The sequence below is a fragment of the Typopeltis vanoorti genome, chromosome 24, assembly GCF_054136105.1.
Source record: "Typopeltis vanoorti isolate ZY-2024b chromosome 24, IOZ_Tvanoo_1.0, whole genome shotgun sequence".
Classification (NCBI taxonomy): Eukaryota; Metazoa; Arthropoda; class Arachnida; order Uropygi; family Thelyphonidae; genus Typopeltis; species Typopeltis vanoorti.
Genome location: NC_143572.1, coordinates 42,991,109 through 43,010,848, shown reverse-complemented (window position 1 = coordinate 43,010,848; position 19,740 = coordinate 42,991,109). Strand labels below are relative to the sequence as shown.

Here is a 19,740-nt window from a genome sequence, read left to right as displayed (position 1 = left end):
TTCCGGTGCACCAAGGTACACAATATGAGAAACGAGTTTATTTTTAAAAATCCGTCAATGACAAGTCCACTGCAGACTTTATTTGTAGAAATACCAAAGCTTATCACTAAATAAATATACTATAAAATAAGCACTATTAAATACAATGAGTATCTTATCCTAATCATTTTTCGCTAATTAATAAGAAATGAGACTATTGAAAGCTTCAGACAAGTTGCTCATTTTCATCACATAGAAAAGTGAAGCTTATATAGAACCTTTATGGCATACGCAATACGGGGACCCAGGAGGAGAAGGGAGACCCAAAGTTTGTTTAGACCCAAGATTTGACTAGTCCGGTATAAGATACCAAGAGATTATATACCTGGTTTAATCCTTTATCCTAAAGTTTGCGCCTGAAGTATCTATCAGGACTGGGACAACTCCTATATAGAAGCTAATGACTTCACATCACTTTGCATTATGAGATACTAAGGCAAGTGAAGTCATTAGCTTCTACGAGTATATACGAGTTACTTCAGGCGCAAACTTTGTTTGCTTACACTTGGATAAATGATTGAAGCAAGAATATAATTTCTTGACATCTTTAATTTATAGTATAACCATATGGAAAAACGTCCAAGTCTTTATACTGGAAAATCATTCACTGATTCAAAGATATTCATGAACATTTATGCTACATTAGAATTCAAATCCACAACTTAGGTTGTGGGTTCGAATCCCAGACCACGTATATACTTGGCCAAGCATAATAAAGAAGGCAAAATAGTATTATATTTTGCTATACGAAATGATCAATTATAATATATCTAACCGTGTTATATTTAGTCATATGAAAGACGCTTGTATAAACTATCTTGCACCAACATTGAAGTTGACTTGTGAATTCCCTCTTAGTATTTACAGTAGTATAAAACCTGCCTAAAAATGATAAGTGAACCACTTATCATTTTTAGGCAGGTTTTGCAAAATCGGTAAGTAATTATTAGATTCGTGAGGTCTTGTCCATCCGTCTTTGTAAGTTATTCTGGGAATTTTGCTGGATAGACTTTGTTGAAATTTCATTTCGGAAATCCATAATGAAAATGTGTCAATCCACCTCTGTTTTTATTTCAGCGAGATTATTGCAGTGGCAAAATACTTCGAACTGATAATAATAAATTTCTCCTTGGCTGGATGGAATTTAATGAATTTTTGATATCTTCGGAGTCCCTTCCCCAGTCCCAAAATGTCTAGAGTACATAAACAAAAACCAGTCGACGCACATCATAAACGAGTTGCCACTTTTCATGTACTCTTTGGGCTTTTACAAAAGTGTTACCAAGTTGATTGAGTTCATTGAATAACGTCAACAATCACAGACATCGCGACTGTTCTGGCAAAAACACTGAAAATAACCACAATCGAAAATTCCCATCGGACCAGTCTGCATTCTAGACGATTCAATGTAATGCTAAGCGTAATATTTATTTAGCCAAATTCAAAACAACCATTGCAACCAACGACATCGGATTGTATTGTGAAGGATAATGTTTCTCTTAGAACAGATACTACAGTAAAATCTCGCCACTTTGGAATCAAAGCTAAAACTTGTCAGAACAGATACTACACCTTAGTGTTAGCGGAATATTCGTGTCACAATGCTAAGGAAATGATCGAAGGTAATCGTGACAATCTTGTACAGTAACGTTTCCTCATCAGAATTGAACCAAGAGAGGGTTCAGGGCGCATTTTGTCTGTTTTGTCTATCGGTCAGTTAGGCCATTTAAATTTTTATTTCAGCCAAATAAGTACCGCTGGTTTCAATTTTTTTTTTTTTAAACAAACCAACGAAACCAAACTAAATCAACCAAGCTACTTAGACTGATTGGTTTAATTTTGTTGTAATTGTGTCCAAAGAAACTCTGGTTGCGAAAGTGGCTTCATATGTCTGTAAAACTTTGTACATGTTCTGCGTTGGCTTCGCGTGTTTCGTGGGATGAAAGAACCGGGTTTCCGGGAGGAAAAATATTGCCAGGAAAAACGGCAATTAAGTTCGATTGTTTTGATGCCGAATGGTGTCGCTATACAAGAACGCTATTGCAAAACGATTCGAAATGATAATATTTATTCTCTGACTTAATAAAGTTTTAGTAAAAATTGGTATAAATTTAGGATCTCTATTAAGAGTTTAGTAATTTTTAATTCAAAACCAAAAGTAATTTCTTTTGGTTTTGAATGGGGTCGTGTTAGGATTGGTAAAATATTTTTATTTTATTTTCTCCTAAAAAGTGATCCAGATAGCAACTCCATCTGCTATATTGGTTATCGGAAAATGATCATACATTTTGTTATTTGGACGAGATTTGTCCTAAGTATCATAGGATATCTTCAGTACAATTAATTCAAACAATACTAGGAATCACATAACAACTCCATTTACAGTCACAGTTAGGGCGCATGATTACAATCGAATCCCAATGTGCGTGAAGTAGCGTGTTACAGAATTAAATTAAAATATATCTGGAAAAAAAAGAGATTACATTAAAATGAGATAACATATATATAAAAAAATTATTTTACACAATTTAGGATGACAATTTCCCTAACTTTAGGGATGGCAAGAACGTCATTACGGTTCCTATTTGGTCCGTGACGTAGGGCTTCAGCACTTTCATTATATAAACGTTCATGTTTATATAAAGATATATGTAGAAGTTTAGTCTTCTTCCAATGGATCCTATGGTTAGGGTTTCAAAAAAAAAAAAAAAAAAATCATCACGTCCCCCCACATCGACCTAGACAAGAACAAACCCGTAGAATTCTCATACCTTATGTCAAAGGCATCTCCGAATGTATTTCAAAAATTATGAAGAAATATAAATTGGCTGCTACCTACAAACCAATCAACTAGATCTATAACTTGCTACCTTCTCCTAAAGACAAACTCTCACCTCTTATGCTACCTGGTATATGAGGTCACATGTTCCTGTAAATTGTCCTACTATGGACAGACAGGTAGATCCATTAGCAAACACATTTCGGAACATCAAGACCATCCGTCTTATCAAACCGCAGAAATCTGGCTTCGCACAACACTGAGTTGAAAACCAAAACTATAGGATCCATTGGAAGAAGATCAAACTACTACACAGATCTTTATATAAACACGAACGTTTATATAAAGAAAGTGCTGAAGCCCTACGTCACAGATCCAATTTGAACCGTAATGACGTTCTTACTATCCCGAAAGTCTGGGAAATTGTAATCCTAAATTGTGTAAAATAATTTTTGTATATATATATATATATATATATAGAAATAAGACAGGTTGGCAGAGTCTCTTAGTTTTGCAAAACTTTTTTCTCAAGCAACTGTCACTGGCATAATTTAAAAAAAAAATCTAAGAAAGGCAAATGCAAATATTTAGAAACATCTTATTAAATTATTTGAAGAGTAATAATTGAAATAACTGCCCACGTTCCACAGCTGTTACCAGAGTCTCTAAGCTTTCGTAGGTAGGATTACCATAAATATCGTATTACCATACTACTTTTACAAAATATGAAGTGTTCAAAATCTCTCTCGAATTTTATCATTCAGTTGAAAAGTACTCTGCGGAGAAGACAGGTGCGTCCTAAAGATTACATTAAAATATCCCCAAAGACATTAATGATTTAGAATCGACTCCAGTACCTCCAGGGATCTTGCTTCGCTTTGGAGAGATCTCAATAAGGGTCAAATGATCTGGGGAGTGAATTTTGCATAATGTAAGGCAATTTGTAAGGAAATCAACTGCTCTCATTATGAAAGCAGACAGACATGATGATACTTCACGCACACACATTTGTTGCAAAATGAATACGGATGAAGACAAGAAAGAATACAAGTTCTCGTCCAGCATAACAAACTGTACAACAAAGTGCAAAATCTTACTAATAACTGATACTATAAGTCTTGTAGTTACGCGATAAGAATCACGGATAGCTCCTTTCTGTTGTTATACATTTTCAAAAATAATAACATGGATAATTAAGTGAAGATGATGAAAAAACGCTTGTTTTCTAATGTTCATTCTAAAAAAAAAAAAAAAAGGACAATTCTACTTTAACGATGTCCAGAAAAGAGATGTTCGATTGCTGAAGTTGAAGACGTGCTCTAAGCCAGTGCTTCCCAAACTTTTGGATGTAAAAGTCCCCTTGGAAAAATTAAAATATTTCACGGCCTCCATCGAAAAAAAAAATTCGTATTACAGACATATATTATTATTATATTTATTGTATTTATATTCAATACAAAACATACACAGCGAATATTGCAAAAACCAAATGCAAATATTACATTTTTAGCATCTTACATACACATTTGACATGACATTTAGTCTTAAAACATTTTAAATTTGTTTTCACTATTTCACGGCCACCAATTTGGGAAGCGCTGCTCTAAGCAGTTAAGACCATGAGGCGAGTGTTGATGCGAGTGTGTTAACTTTGTATATTCATTAACAGTTTTGTTCTACTTTATGTAAAAAAATTCCAAGAAAATACTTGCTGCTTTGTAGGAATTGACTAACTTAACTTTTTTTTTTTTTTTTTTTTTAAGGGTCTTTTAAGCTTTAAATAGCTTAAACTGCTACTGCAATTGAAATGTCAAAAGATGGCAAAATTAAATCATTGTGCCTTCATGGTTCCTATAGCTTGATGCAGTCAGTCAATCGGAAATAAGTTTCATAAATGTTTGTACTTATAACATCTCAGTTTTTATAAAGGAAATAGAATGGTTCCTTTCTTCTACAGGGAAATAGAAAAGAAAAGGAAGGAAGGAAGAAGGTAAAACCAGGCTTCGTACATATTCAGGAAGTATGATGTATAATCCTATCGCATAGGAAAAACTTGCTATTCCTATTTGTTATAATGCATGAGTAACGTGCACTGAAATAAACTAAGATTTATATTCGCAAAAAAACAAAAACAAAAAAAAACTTATTAAGCTAATTATGCCAGTACTAGTAATATGTATAAGTTGGCATGCATTCTTTCTAGTGGAGTTCGAGAGATATTCTCTAATCAAAAAACAACATGGCGCATGCTAACTACGACATAGAAAGGTTGTCTAAGATTAGTAGTACTGTATTTATAAACAGATTTTGGATGTTAGCTAATTAACTCACACTTCGCCATAAGCTCGAGAGTTTGTCGAAATACTGTCTAAATATATTTCATTATCATGAGGGAATCGTGAACTAAATCATCCATTAAATACAAATAATTAATTTAGAGACATAATTATTAAAAATATGCTGTTTTTCGCTATTAAAAACCTATAAAGGAACTGGAAATAAATTTCCAACAACGACGTTTCAGTTAGTAAAATTCAAAGCATAAGTTATATGAACTAACTGTGATAAACTCATCATAACTACATTTTGTCGTTTGCAGACGATCGTAAATATGATGCAAATGTTTTAACTCGTTAGAAATAAATTATGTCGTCTGCGCATGACCAAGTTACTTGCATTTGATCCTAATAAGTTCAGTCTTAAAACTAGAAAGATCAAGCACACGATATTACAAAAATAGGTTGTGCAATAAACCTATAATTAAATTGAGCTAAAACAACATCAATGAAAAAGATTAAATCAAAACGAACACCGCAAAATATTATTTTCATAATAACGACTTCATAAATGCCATAACAAATTGCATAACGTACCTGAAGACATTTTCATACAGCTTGTTTACTTAAACAGCGGGGAGATAATTAAGTAGTAAATTTCACTTATAGACCTTTCGATGAGGGGTAGTAAACTGCCAGTGCGTTCTGGGAGAACCTGTTTAACACGCTACCTCTTTCTGACTAAAAGCGATAATGTTCGGGAAAGATTTCTTCGAACTTCCTCTTCGCATCGGAAGGAAATTATTGCAGCGTCTGCGTAGCGTACCTTGTCATTGCATCGAAATCCTTTACGAATGATTAACTCTTAAACAAAGATTATTCGAGATTTAAAAAAAAATGACAATAAATTTGATTACCGGTATATCTTATTTTACGACTGTGCAAGTGTAGAATTACAATAAAATTAATTGGCAGTTCTTCCGAAGTTACATTTCTTATTTTATTTATTTATTATTTCGGCTGCATTTCTGAGAAGTGAAAAAAAAAAAAAAAAAAAACGTCTAGATAGAGCTGACCTGGTTATCAAGAGTAGTATTAGAACTCAGTAACTTTCTGGTGATTTTAGAAAAACACTGTAGCACTCATACGGAATCGCTAATATTTTTTTTTTTCAGACCATTTCTAGGAAATGGTTAGAAAGAAAAAAAAAATAGGTCGCGAAGAGTGGGATCCAATTTATTCGAGGAATTTTTCTGTGTGTTAAACATTAATGCATTTGTTTTTTTTTTCTTTTTCCTTACCAGAATAATTTTAAATATATTCTAATTGAAATATACTGGAAATAAGCTAAGTGCTTTTAGCAATAGAAAGAAAAAAACCTAAGCGATTTAGATTAAATTGTATTCTTCAGTAAGAAAAGCAGAAAAATGCAGAAATACATTCGATAGTTACTTGAAAGAAGATGCCCGTAGCTACATAATATAGAAAACTACTCACAATGGAGAATGTGGGCAAAAAGATGGCAGACGAACTGCAATTCTACAAAATGTCTCGCGAAAATTGCATAATATCGCTCCCTATTGGAATTAAAACGAACTATTGCGATCAGTCCATAAAAAAGCAATATTGGACTTCATTAAATCTAAACGAAACATCGTTGCTCTAGAAGAATCATTAGAATTTTTTTACTTCATATAATAAAGAAATGTAATGTTCAAGAAAACTTGTTAATTCATCATAATTCAAAGTACATCTTCAGCCATGAATGTTTGAACATGAGTGAAATAAATGAAGCCATTCTATTATTAAAATAGGAAATAAGTAGGTGAGCATAGACCTGAAGGATTCTGCGTAATAAAAATTGACAGCAGAAACGGATGGCTGACTATTAAGTTATTTGGTATTCAACGGAGTTTTAAACTATCTGTTTCTGGTAATAGGAAAAATGAAGATTTCAGAATTCAATATTCAAGAACAATGACTTGCATTACATGATTAGTCGATAAAACCTAATCATGTAATGTAAGTTTCCAAAATATATTAATATAATATAAGTTGCTAAACTTTATTAATAAATGTAAGTTATTAAATGTAATGTATGTAATGCAACATAAGTTCCTAAAATCTATTAATATAATGTACGTTGCCGGAAAAAAAAAATCAATAATTGTGAGTTAGGAGTAAGTTTCCAAAATCTATTAATGTAACATAAGTTGCTAATATTAATGTAACGAAGTTGCTATTAATGTAATGTAAGTAGCTACAATCTATTAATGTATTATAGTTTTCTGAAGTCTAAGTAACCAGTCAATTCATGTAAAGTAATTTGCTAAAATCTATATAGCATAGAGGAATAAATAAAAGAAATTTACGTCTTTCATTTTATCTGATTGAAGTGGAACGTTCTCAAGGCTACTTATTTTCGGCGTAACATTTAATTACGTCAATGTATTTACATAAAACCAAATAAAAAAGTACAAGTATAACAATTCACTTTATGTCATCGTCATATTGGAAATTAAAATTAGAAGACAAGAATGCGTTTCTAAGAATCTTTTCTTGCGCCTGCACAGAATTATTTGTTTATGAGGATGACTAACCCATCTCCAGAGTAATAATTCCCTGATGAGGATGAAAGAGAAGTTACGACACAGAAGGATATTTTAGAAGCTACCTAGAGATCTGAGAAAGAGAGGGAGAAGCTTTATGTGGAATCCCTGAATACCCATTGAAGCCACGGCAATAGAAATATGGTGTCTGCGCCTCTCTTAACTAGACTGGGGGGGGGGGGGGGGAAGTAAACCGACAGACGCAATTTTTTTAAAAACAAAACACAAAAGATCTCAGACATTAATCAATTGCATTTACAGAGGAGATTATTTGAGAGTCTTATGGGTGCGCTGAGTATTATTTCAAAGAATGTGTAATTCTAGACATAATGGACTTTATATCGAGATAAAAGTTAGAAAGCAAGAAGAATCTGCTAATGTATTTCTTGAAGAGGCGGGAGAGAGACTGAAATCATTGATTAAAGCATATGGAGAAAGTCTGTTCCGAAAAACAGGTATATGGAATGAAGAGGATGAGAAGATAATTCGATTAGAAGTTTAGAGCAGAATTGCGTATGGATGTTGACTAGCTGCTGTTTGTGTTCTTAATATATACAGGAAAACAGAGGATGCTAGTGGTAGTTCGGTAGAGCAGCGTCATGAGCAGACTAGACCATTAAAACATCTAGAGAAAACGCATAAGACAAAAACAGGAAGAATCGGAGAAAACGAATGTAAGGAATTGTGTGTGTGTGTGTGTGTGTGTGTGTGTGTGTGTGTGTGTGTGTGTGTGTGTGTGTGTGTGTGTGTGTGTGTGTGTGTGTGTGTGTGAGAGAGAGAGAGAGAGAGAGAGAGAGAGAGAGAATCTGTTCATCAGATTGCCCTTTTACGGTCCAAACGAGTGTTCTTAGGGAAGTTTTTGGAACAGTGCATCCATCATCCTAAAACTAGGAATAAAATTCTAAGATCGGGCATATTTAGGTTTAATAGTGTGAGGAGTTGTGAAGTTCTTTGTTTCCCAAGACTTGTAGATGATTGTTAGCGTTGAAGAGATCTGATCCACTTCATACGGGTGGACGGATGGGTGACTTCTAAGTGTCGTAAAGAATGAGGACTTGGTTCCTGATTAGCCTATCACACGACGGTATATTCTCACTGAACTCCATGAAGAGATTGAAAGGGAAGGTAATCTTCGAGATAAGGAATTGAAGCTGATGATCAATTTCTTCTATTCCGTGAGGGTATCGACAGTAAGACCTGACTTATTCTAGCATTTGTGGGTGACATGACTATGGTCACTATCTCCAATTTCATACCTTTCACCATTGTAAGAAGCCGTCAGGTGTCTTTATTGGTTTTAGGGAGACTGATGCTAACATCTTGTAGTATTGAAGCTGTACGTCGGGAAGTTCCACTGACGTAAGGACATGAAGTCTTTATCTCTCTCGCACTCTCTCTCTCTCTCTCTCTCTGTGTGACACTAAAAGTGGTTTTCTGGGTATATAATAATCTGTGAACAACTCTCTTCTTAGATAACCTTTTTGAATGAATTGGCTATAGGACGGTTAACCCTTATCTTATTTTCATGAACATCTTATCCCAGGATACGGATAGCTTTTTAACTATAATGTTCGAACCTTTGCTGGAGTAGTGGGACAAGCTGACGTGATTATATCGACCAGTAAAAATGCTTTCTGCAGACATCCAGTAATATGCTGGCGTCTACCATCATTATTGATTAATTTATTTAGAAAGAATCATTTGTTCTTTGCCTATTTTGTTGGGGAACTGCATTTTTCGATGGCGTCCATTCAGAAAAAAAAGAAGAAAGTAGTTCAGACCATCCAGACTGTTTTCAAACAAACAAAAAGTATCGTCTATGTAATGTCATCATGCAGACGATTTTAGAATAGTTCGTGATAACTTGAAATTTCTTCTATATAATTTCTATTAACTTGCGATTGGTGACAAAGGGAGAAAACATAGCTAAACTTGCCTTGGGGAAACATTTTCTGTGTGAAAAATGTCTACATAGTTTAAAATTCCGTTAATATGTAGATATACATAGTCGTACAACAAACTTGGGTTATTCATTCTGGAATTACTACAAAAATAGTAAGGTGATGAGACCAGTGCGTTATGTATTATGTAAATTGCGTTTATTCTTCTGGCCAGTTTGCCTTTTCCATGGGATGAAAAATCCTAGCGGGAGGAAAACGCTGCCATACACGAATGAGAACTAGTTAACTTATCTTCAGATAAAAAACAAACAAACAAAAAACTTATAGTTTCTAAATAAACCACAGATATACATTAGAGGTAAGAGAGACAATCTCCTACTTAAATAAATTTCCATTTTCTTAAATGGGGAGGTGTTCGTAATAAAGTGGCTACTCAGTGTAGATGTAAAAGCAGAAAATGAACTTTTTTTTTAGAATTTTATATTTAATTAATATATGAATTTTATTTTATATAAAATAATTATTTGAAAAATAAGATGTTATACAATTAAAATCCAAACAGAAAGAAATCAAAATTAACCGATTTGGATTTCTTTTCTAGTTCGCCATTGAAATGTAGAAAACCTTCGTAAAGGAATTAGAATTTTAAAAGGGGCAGAAACAGGGAATAAAAATGTGGGAAATCGAATTTGCTGTTGGAAGTGTCTGTGTATCAGACGGCATTGATTTGCAGACGCTTGTGAAAATCACAGACTGGTTAGTAGTTGAACTGTGAACTCGATTCAACTGCCACTTAGATTAGATTGTAGGGGAACAGAAGGCATTGCTGTATCATTTATTTGATCTGTTGAAATGACTTTATTTGAATCTTTCTTAAAGTGAGAGGTGTATTGAGTGCAGACATCTATCACTACAGTGTAAGATGGCAATTATCCAATGCCTGGCGAAGGAATCATTATTGAAGTTAGTCTCTCTCTCTCTCTCTCTCTCTCACACACACACACACACACACACACACACACACACACACACACACACACACACACACACACACACACACACACACACACACACACACACACACACACACACACACACACACACACACACACACACACACACAGAGAGAGAGAGAGAGATGAATGCAGCCAAAAGAATTGATCCCTGATATAAATGCAAAATGCAGTGAAGGATATACGTTCTTTCAGAAAACCGCATATGAATAATTTAAGATAAAATCAAAATTAAGTTGCCATATAAAACATACATTATCTACATGTTCAGAAAAGGCAGCATATATCCTTGTGCATATATATTCTAAGTTTATAATTTTGTGGAAATCCTAGCCATGAAAAGTTATAAACTTAGAATTTATAAAATTATAGATTTATTTATAATAAAATTATAAAATTAAATTTATTTATTATTTATAAAGTTATAAAATTAGAAAACTTATCAGCATAACAAGATCTTCTTCTTCTTCTTCTGCAGCTTCTCCCGCTTAAGTGGGGTCACTGTTGATGATGAGTCTCCTCCACATCCTCCTGTCTTGGGCTGTCACCACATCCAAATTCTTCATCCTCAAGTCCTCTTCTACCAGCTCCCTCCATCTCTTCTTTGACCGCCCACGCTTCCTCCTTCCTTGCACATCCATCTGCATGACCCTTCTTCCCACATATTCGTCCTCCCTCCTCATCACATGACCAAACCATCTCAACCTTGCCTCCTGTATCTTCGCTCTTAACTTTCACTGTTCCCCTCAGATAGTCATTTCTCAGACGATCCTTTCTGGTCACACCGCACATCCACCTAATATCCTGCCGATGTTATTTTTCCTCAGGGCCACAGTTTCCATAGCATACGTAATAGCTAGCTTCACTACTGTCCTATAGATTTTGCCTTTCAGATCGATCGGCACCCTCTTATCGCATAACACTCCAGCCATCTCTCTCTCCAGTTCCTCCAACCCGCTTGTATCCTGCATCCCACTTCCTTCTCAGCTCCTCCATCTTCTTCTACTGTTGAACCTAAGTATCTAAAGTCCCTCACCTTCCTGATGACATTTCTTTCCAGCTCTAGATCTGTCTCCTGTCCGCCGCCCACTGTGCAACAGATATACTCTGTCTTACTTCTGCTCAGTCTCATACCTCTCTCTCTTCCAGTACTTTTCTCCATCTTTCCAGTTTAGTTCTCGCTTCTTCTCTTAAATCTGCACACAGCAAGATGTCATCTGCATACAACATTGTCCAAGGCGCATCTTCTCTCACCTCCTCTGTTACCACCTCCATCACAATATTAAACAGAAACGGACTTAATGCTGACCCTTGATGCAAGCCAACTGTTACTTGAAAACTTTCTGTCTGTCCCAGACAGGTCCGAACTCTTGTCTTCACATTTTTGTACATCTCCCGCACCAACCTGACATATTTCTTCGGAACCTTCTTCTCCCTCAGACACCTCCAGACTTCTTGCCTTGGCACTCTATCGTATGCTTTCTCCAGATCAATAAATACCAGATGTAGCTCCCGTTGTTTCTCTCGAAATTTTTCCATCATTTGCCTTAACCCAAAGATAGCATCTGTTGTTGATCTACCAAGCATGAAGCCAAATTGTTCCTTTGCAATCTCCACCTCCTTCCTCAATCTTCCATCAAGAACTATATACTGTATGGATAAATATAAACATGTATATTTATCCATACAGTATATACACAGCATATTATTATATGTAATTAAATAAACGGGAGAAAAAGGGAAAATATTCTGACAGTCATCAGAAGAAGACATGAAATGGTTCGGAAATGTGGAGAGGGCTAATGGCATTCCAAAGCAAGCACTAGAAGGAATCGTTCCGGGATCAAGGGTTAGGGGCCGACCTCGATTAAAATGGGCTGATAACATCAAAAAATTGACAAATTCCTCCCTTTCTCAACTGACATCAAGAACAAGAGATCGAGATAATTGGAAGAGGCTAACAACGGGAGAGAAGAAGAAGAATTAAATAAAGTTTTGTATATGATATAATGGGTGTTGTTGATTCATTTCTAGCATCTGTGCTGTCTCAGATGACCACCTCACCCAGCTCTTATATCTTTTTTCCGTGCTTGTTATTTTTTGGCAAGGAGCACATGCAAGTTCTTACTATTTGCAATCATATAAAACAAATCTTAGTTACTTTCAAATCATATGCAATATTCTCGGGAATGTACAATAAGCATATCGAAGGTTATTCAAAGGATAAATTTAAAACTTATGCAGAAAACCATTTAAAACTTATGCAACTAAAACCATCTGTCAGCATGGTATGATATGATGGCACGATACAATACCTGTCAAATATATCGCAAGTCGGTGAGTTCTCAGAACATTTTCCGTCTACGACTGATTTTTTTTTCTTTCCTGAGCCTGGCTACCTGAGTCTCAATTGAAATTAGCTACATACAGTTATCGACCTTCACACAGTCCTAATCCAGGTCTTCCCAGCCAAGGAATTGTGGTGTTCTATTAACTTGCTGAGTGAGCTTTCATTCAAAAAAAGACGTCAATAAAGTTTTGAACAGTTAATGAGGGAGAAAAAAAAGTATCATTTAAAAAACACACTTCCGGTTTAATTATTAAAGAGGAGAATCGATGGTTAGAAGATGCATTTATATTTTGAACAATCAAAAGAGAAATCCAGCAGGAAGTAGAACATAATTAATGAAGTCATTAAAAATCACGAACAGTTTTGAACTATGTAATAGAAGAAGAAATTGCTCTCATGAAACAGTGCGTAATAGTGGATAGTAGTAATAATAATCATAATGATCTGAAAATACTGTACATTAATGAGCACGCAGTACAGTTTTTTTTAAAATCTTCATTGCTAACAACGTTTTTTGAAGCTTCGTAAGAGCCTTATGATGCGCAATCCCTTAAACCGAATCTTTGGAATGTTTAACTTAGGCCTAACTGAGTTCGTCATCATTACACTTAAGGCTTTTGATTATACAGAAGACACCCAGATTACTACCTCACTGCTTTAAGAACTGGAATAAATTTTCTATTATGACTATGAAATAGAGAGTATAGCAGTGCATATATTTCAACTGAGACAGTGAAGATTTTGAATGTTCTTTAGAAAAAGGTAACACCGACTGTGGTTGAAATAGCAAATAGGTTGGCTGTAGAAGTCCATACTGAAGACACATGAAAAAAAAAGGGGGGGGGCTAACACTGATGAATTTATCCTAATGACGTAGAAAGGAACTATTGAAGAAGAAAAAGAAATTGAATAATCTATCCTATATTTGCATTAATGATACTTGCAGCTGATTTTGGAAAAACAGTTGACTGAGGTCCAAAAAACTGGAAACTAATAATCCAAGATTTGAATGGAGCTTAAAGTCTTAGCTACAGTCAGGGATACAGGGAAGTGTCAGGATATTATCAGGATACAGGGAAGTGTATAGAAAAGAAAAAAAAAAGACTTAGTTTTAGAAGAAACTACACGTAAACTTTTGTTTTGAATCTCAGAACATTAAATCATGTTACCGTTTCGCTTTTGCATAATTGAATTTATTTATTTTATTATTTAAATATCGTACTGCTAAATCTAAACTATCAAATAGGGATTTGATAGTTTAGATTGTATTTCCGAGAATGTAATCTCAAAGGTTATTTGGTGCAACATTTATTAATGTCGCACATATTTAGTACAACATTAATAAACCAAATAAGTAGCTATCTGAAAGGAGACACAATTTAAAGCAGAAATAACTAAATTATTTAAATCATAAAATTTCAGTAAGTTTAAAAGCAACATGTAACAGATGAAGCGGTGCAAGCCTTCTAACAGGTTTCAAATGCTCCGGGCTTAGCACACATCTCCATTACTTATTCCTGCAGCTAGGAATCATTATCAATCGGGAACAAAAGTATTCTCTTGAAATCGATAATCTCGACAAAACTACATTTGTTTCTCAGTAGCTTTTAAATAACACGAAACCTATCGACTAACTCGGACCTTTGAGACGAGACAGCTTCCTTCCTTTAAACTGTCTTATCAGAAGTATGAATCTTTATAAATTTTCGCAATGCAGTGCCAGCGACTATTAGTTTAAGTGTTCTGTAGTAGAATTAGTTTTATATTGCCTGATATCTGAATTATATGTACTTAATGACAGGATCTATCAAAGGCTTGTTGAAAATCATCATTAATTGGATTTGCAGGTCATCATTTAATGTTCTAACGTCCGAAATATATTATAAGATTTATGTTATTTCAACATATTACTCTTCCATATTACTCGTATTTATTTAGGTGATAGAAAATATAACTGCAAGCAACTGTAAGACAACTTAATGATATTAACTGTAATAAGAGTTTCATATCCACAAGTTAGAAAACATCTAATTGAGTAAGTTTTTTATTGTAGGAGAAAAATCTCTAAAAACTAACTGAAATGTTTGAAGCATTTAAACCACAAAAGTGGCATCGATTTTCAATGAGTATATTTAAAACATATCTTTGACTGTAGATATTAAAGTAGTATTGTTTTATTGTTAAAAGACCTGTAATTATTGACATTAAAAGAATAAAAATGCATTTACAAACACTATCAAAAACTGCATGAATTTAGATATCATTTTCATCTTTCTCTTTCATAATGTAACACGAAGAAATGAAATTTAAAGTTCAATTCATTTAAATGAAATGGAATTTAAAGAAACTGATGATGAAATGGTTAACCCCCCCCAACGCGTTATACAAAATATTCAATGGATAAAAGTATAAAGTTATGCTTCTGTCCATCCTATAAGAATAAAATAACAGCGCTAACATTAAAATAGAAGAAATACGTCAATGAAAAGGCATTTCATGTGGTGGACAATTGCATTACTTTTTTTTTTTTTTATCTGAGTCCCATGCACGAAAGATTGAAAGTACAGTAGATTATAGTACAGTGGGTGAGCTAAGGATCAGAGAAACCGGAAACCCAGTTCTAGAACCTAAACTTATTTCCGTAGTTGCAAAAACTTGACCACTCATAACGCAAGTTATTGCAAATTATTATCTTAAAATATATCTTTAAGATAATTTTATAATGGAAAAATATATATCATTAGACATCTCAATGTGTAAATGTTTGTGACTTGGCATTCGAAAACTCTTAACTCTAGAAGAGACTGCAACTACGCACTACACTGAAAGCAGTAAAGATGGAAACAAGTTTACATTTCTCAAAGGGTACAAAAAAGGGTGAAGGATAGAATAATTTGGGTCAGGGGACTGGTCGTATACCTAAGCTCTGATCAAGAAATTTAGGTGACTTCTTCCCACGTTGCTTTTGTGACTAGTCCGCATCCTGGAGGAATGCTACTATCCAACTCCACACACGCATGCACGCACGCACACACACACACACACACACATATGCGTTTTATTGATGATATCGATTGATGAAATGCTCTTGATATGTAAATGATATGAAGGCATACACTTTATAACACCGGATAGCAAAAGTTAATTTACCAAGACGACAGAATAAATTATCTTACCTTCCTGTACTGTAAAGCGGACGTGATTTATCTCCTAAAGCAGCGACTATCCTTTATTGGCACTCACGAGCCGTTAAAGGCCCCCGCACACGCGCTGGCATCACTTAGTCCCAACCGGCGTGTAACCGATATCGTAGAGAGTGGTAAAGCTATACAGGACCGACACTATGCTGACACCTACCGAAACAGCTATCATAGAAAACTGCCACCGAGTATAGTCGGATCCTTTGGAGACTGGCTCCTCCTTTTCTTTGAAAACGCCGATGTTAAAACCTGCTGAGGGAACCTGATAACCAACAACTAACGCAATACATTACCTCAAAGCCGCACACGCGCAGCTGGGCCAACCGTGGAGGCCTGACGGGCAGATATATTGACTATTTCATCCCCCCGCCCCTAGTCCAGGATGAGACTGCCTGATGCGGACGGAAGTGGAGGATGCGCACAGAATGAAATGTTTGCACTTAAAGAGCAGATTCATTCTCTAGCCTGCACAGACTTTCGGGTAATTGGGATATACCTATGAAATTTCATGTAATTATAGCAGTTCTTTTGTATTTCTCACACTTCGCTTTCTGCCTTTTGAAGTTTTAGTTTAAACAAGTTCCATTGTTTTGGTTTTGGGGTTGGAGTTACACTAAGTAATCACTGAAGGATTTATTATGTGATCAATAAGTTCCCAACACACCCGCGGTAATACTACACCAGCGCCAGTCACCGATATCGTACACACGAGCGCACACAGTGATGTGTCGTAAAAGCGCTACTTCATATTTACAAGTACATAATAATACTTTATTGCAGACAAAAATTAATCCATATAAAACTTTTGCATAATCAGCAAGAAAGCTTAAATGGAATGAAAATAAAGTTATATAATAACGAGGGAGAAAACTGACTATATTAAATAACTTCTTTTTATCCTTTCTTTATACCTTAATTCTGGGATTTTAAGCATTCAGATCACACATCTTCCACATTATTTATGAACATATTATTTACTAAACTAAATTCTCGATATCATTAGGTGGCGCTGATAGATAATCAAAATATACAAGAAATTTCTTGTATCAATAATAGAGTAAACAAATGACTGCCAAGTAATATAATACAAGAAAAAAATGTTCGTTTTTAAATGCAGAGCTCATATATTATTATTATTATTATTATTATTATTGTTGTTGTTGTTGTTATTATTATTATTTATTTATTTTTTTTACAGACGTCGATATTTCTCTTGTTATTTATATTCAGTCATTAGGGGGCGTTAAAGTATTCCAAACAATTAGAGTCATAAATCGGCGTCACTGGGCAGAAAATAAATTTTGTGCTTAATAGCTAATAATTGTTTTCTTGCAGGTAATGAAGTACCATAATCTGCATAATTGAGTGTTATGAGGTACGTATATATAACAAGTTGCATTAATTTAAACCATGTAATTATTATTTTTTTGCTTTCTAGAACATGAATATAATATAATAAATGACTCAATAGACAGTTTTAGTATGTACCCATAATTATGAACCATTTTATCAACTACAAGTAGGTCAATATGCAGTGAATACATTTTTGTTATCAACTTTTATCAGGTGTGCGCGGAAGCATGCAAATCTTTACTGCTTAATATAGAATCAAATTACTTACTCTGTGATGATGTCAATATTACCATGTGCTGGTATCTACGGCTTAGTAGCTAAAAGAAACTAAAACTATACATTTTGTAATGATTTTTTTTTCTTTTTTAGTCCTTACCTCTATTAGCGTTTTCTGTTCGGCTCCAACAGGTACTAACCAGTGATTTGAATGAGCTAGGCGGTGAGCTCATAATTCCGACTTGTCACAACATAGTAACACAATATTTTGCAGAGATATTCCGTCAACACCAGTAGATCTTGCGCACCATCAGTGAAGAAAACGAACTAATACATTTAAGTAGGTTTTCGTCATTCTACGCCGTTATACGCGATTACGTCAGACCGCTTTATCAAGGCCTCAAGAACAACTGTAAGAGGTCAAAGGAGGTCAGCAGACTAACTTCAGCCTTGGTAAGTGATAGCTGGTTAAGACGACACAGCAACATCTCTTTACCAGATAGTACCGGAACACTATAATGAGCAGCTATCAGATTTTGTTTCGCCGTGTATAGGATTCATTTGCCATCTGCTAGGGCGGGGAAGAGAGGGTAGGGAGCAGTTATTTAACAGCTTCTTTAATTAGATTAGTTGAAGCAATCTAGAGTGAAGTTGTTTACAAACTTATGGGCAATGCACTGTTATTAAGAATAATTCTAATTGTCCATTAATATATGTGAATATACTGTGATTTTTATGTAAAAATTCATAATGATCATTCAAATCTTTTGCATCTTTTATTGTTATCTATAACAGAATTATACAGTATAACAGAATTTTAAAATTTTTTCTTTAAAATGCTTTGCAAATAAACTTATTTACCTGTTGGATTTTCCAATTGTTTGTTTTCCATTTTGGGTACTGGCCGTAAGCAGTTCGACGGGACAATCCCTTCAGATGTATCACAGCTGTTATGTGTTGGAATTACACGAACCAGCCACCAATCAGACCTGTCTGCTTCTCGGAGCACCTTCACCTGCTGGCCAGGTTGTACAGACAGTTCTTGAGACTCTGGAGCTGCCCAGTGTTCGGCGACCACCCATGTCAAGCTATTGTCCTAAGAATAATAATATGAAAAGAAAGAAAATAGAACTTTACTACCGAAGTTAATATTTGAATTGTCTATGATGATGATGTACTTTAAACAAGCTCCAAATAATAAATTAATTTATTATTCAGTAGCTTGTTCATCATCAGTCATGGATAAGTGTCGTCCATGAATTGATGTACTTAACTATTGTTAGGATATTAAAATTACCAATGCTTAATAATTTAATTTGCATGCAAATTCTTAGCTACTTCCCAGATATTAATAACAATAATAATAAAAAGTTCTATTTTGCAGACTTGCTTCCATCCCTAATAGATGGCGCCAGCTTACTGTAGTAATTATACGTTTCTCTTAATAAACAGTTGCTGGCCAAACATATACAGATACTATATATGTGTACTTAGGATTTTTATGTTGCAGTAACTGCAGTTTATATCTTTGTTTGCAAAGCTTATCCAGATAACGAGGAGTAAAACCGAGTCTAAATATAAACATATCCCCTCTTTAGAGACATTTAAACCTTAAGTGGCTAGCTTCGAAGTGCTGCTAAGAGTTTCGTTGTCAGCGTTAAATAGACAAAGTTTTTTAAGGTTGATATATGAATTATATTGATATATTGCACGAACATTATTAAAATTTGTATAGGATAGGTCAGTGATATATATATATATATGTAAATAAGTTTTTTTACCTTGGGAATGTATATTAGGGTTATATTAGGGTTACCAAGTAATTTTATAAACTTGGTTATTTTTACTCCTAATCCCAAGTAAGCAAACAGTTAAGTTTGCGCCTGAATGTAGTTCAAGTCTAAAGGTGGTGCAACACTAGGGCAACTCATTGTAAAGGTGGGTAAAGCTCTGATTACTATTCTTAGTATTTTCCATAATGTAAAGCACATCTCACTAAGAGAT

At 34.5% G+C, this 19,740-nt stretch overlaps 1 protein-coding gene across 3 annotated transcripts in view; it reads right to left on the bottom strand.

Annotated features, from left to right (window-relative positions):
- The window catches only part of LOC150093135 (triple functional domain protein-like), a 396,873-nt gene that overhangs the window by 293,994 nt on the left and 83,139 nt on the right, over positions 1-19,740 (bottom strand). For 2 of the 3 annotated variants that reach the window (XM_090413319.1, XM_090413321.1), the window contains exon 2: positions 18,598-18,832. In XM_090413319.1, coding sequence (XP_090269445.1) covers positions 18,598-18,832 — 235 coding nt within the window. Of the gene's footprint in view, positions 1-17,896; positions 18,026-18,597; positions 18,833-19,740 lie in introns of those variants that run through there. The other variant, XM_090413320.1, reaches the window with a different exon arrangement.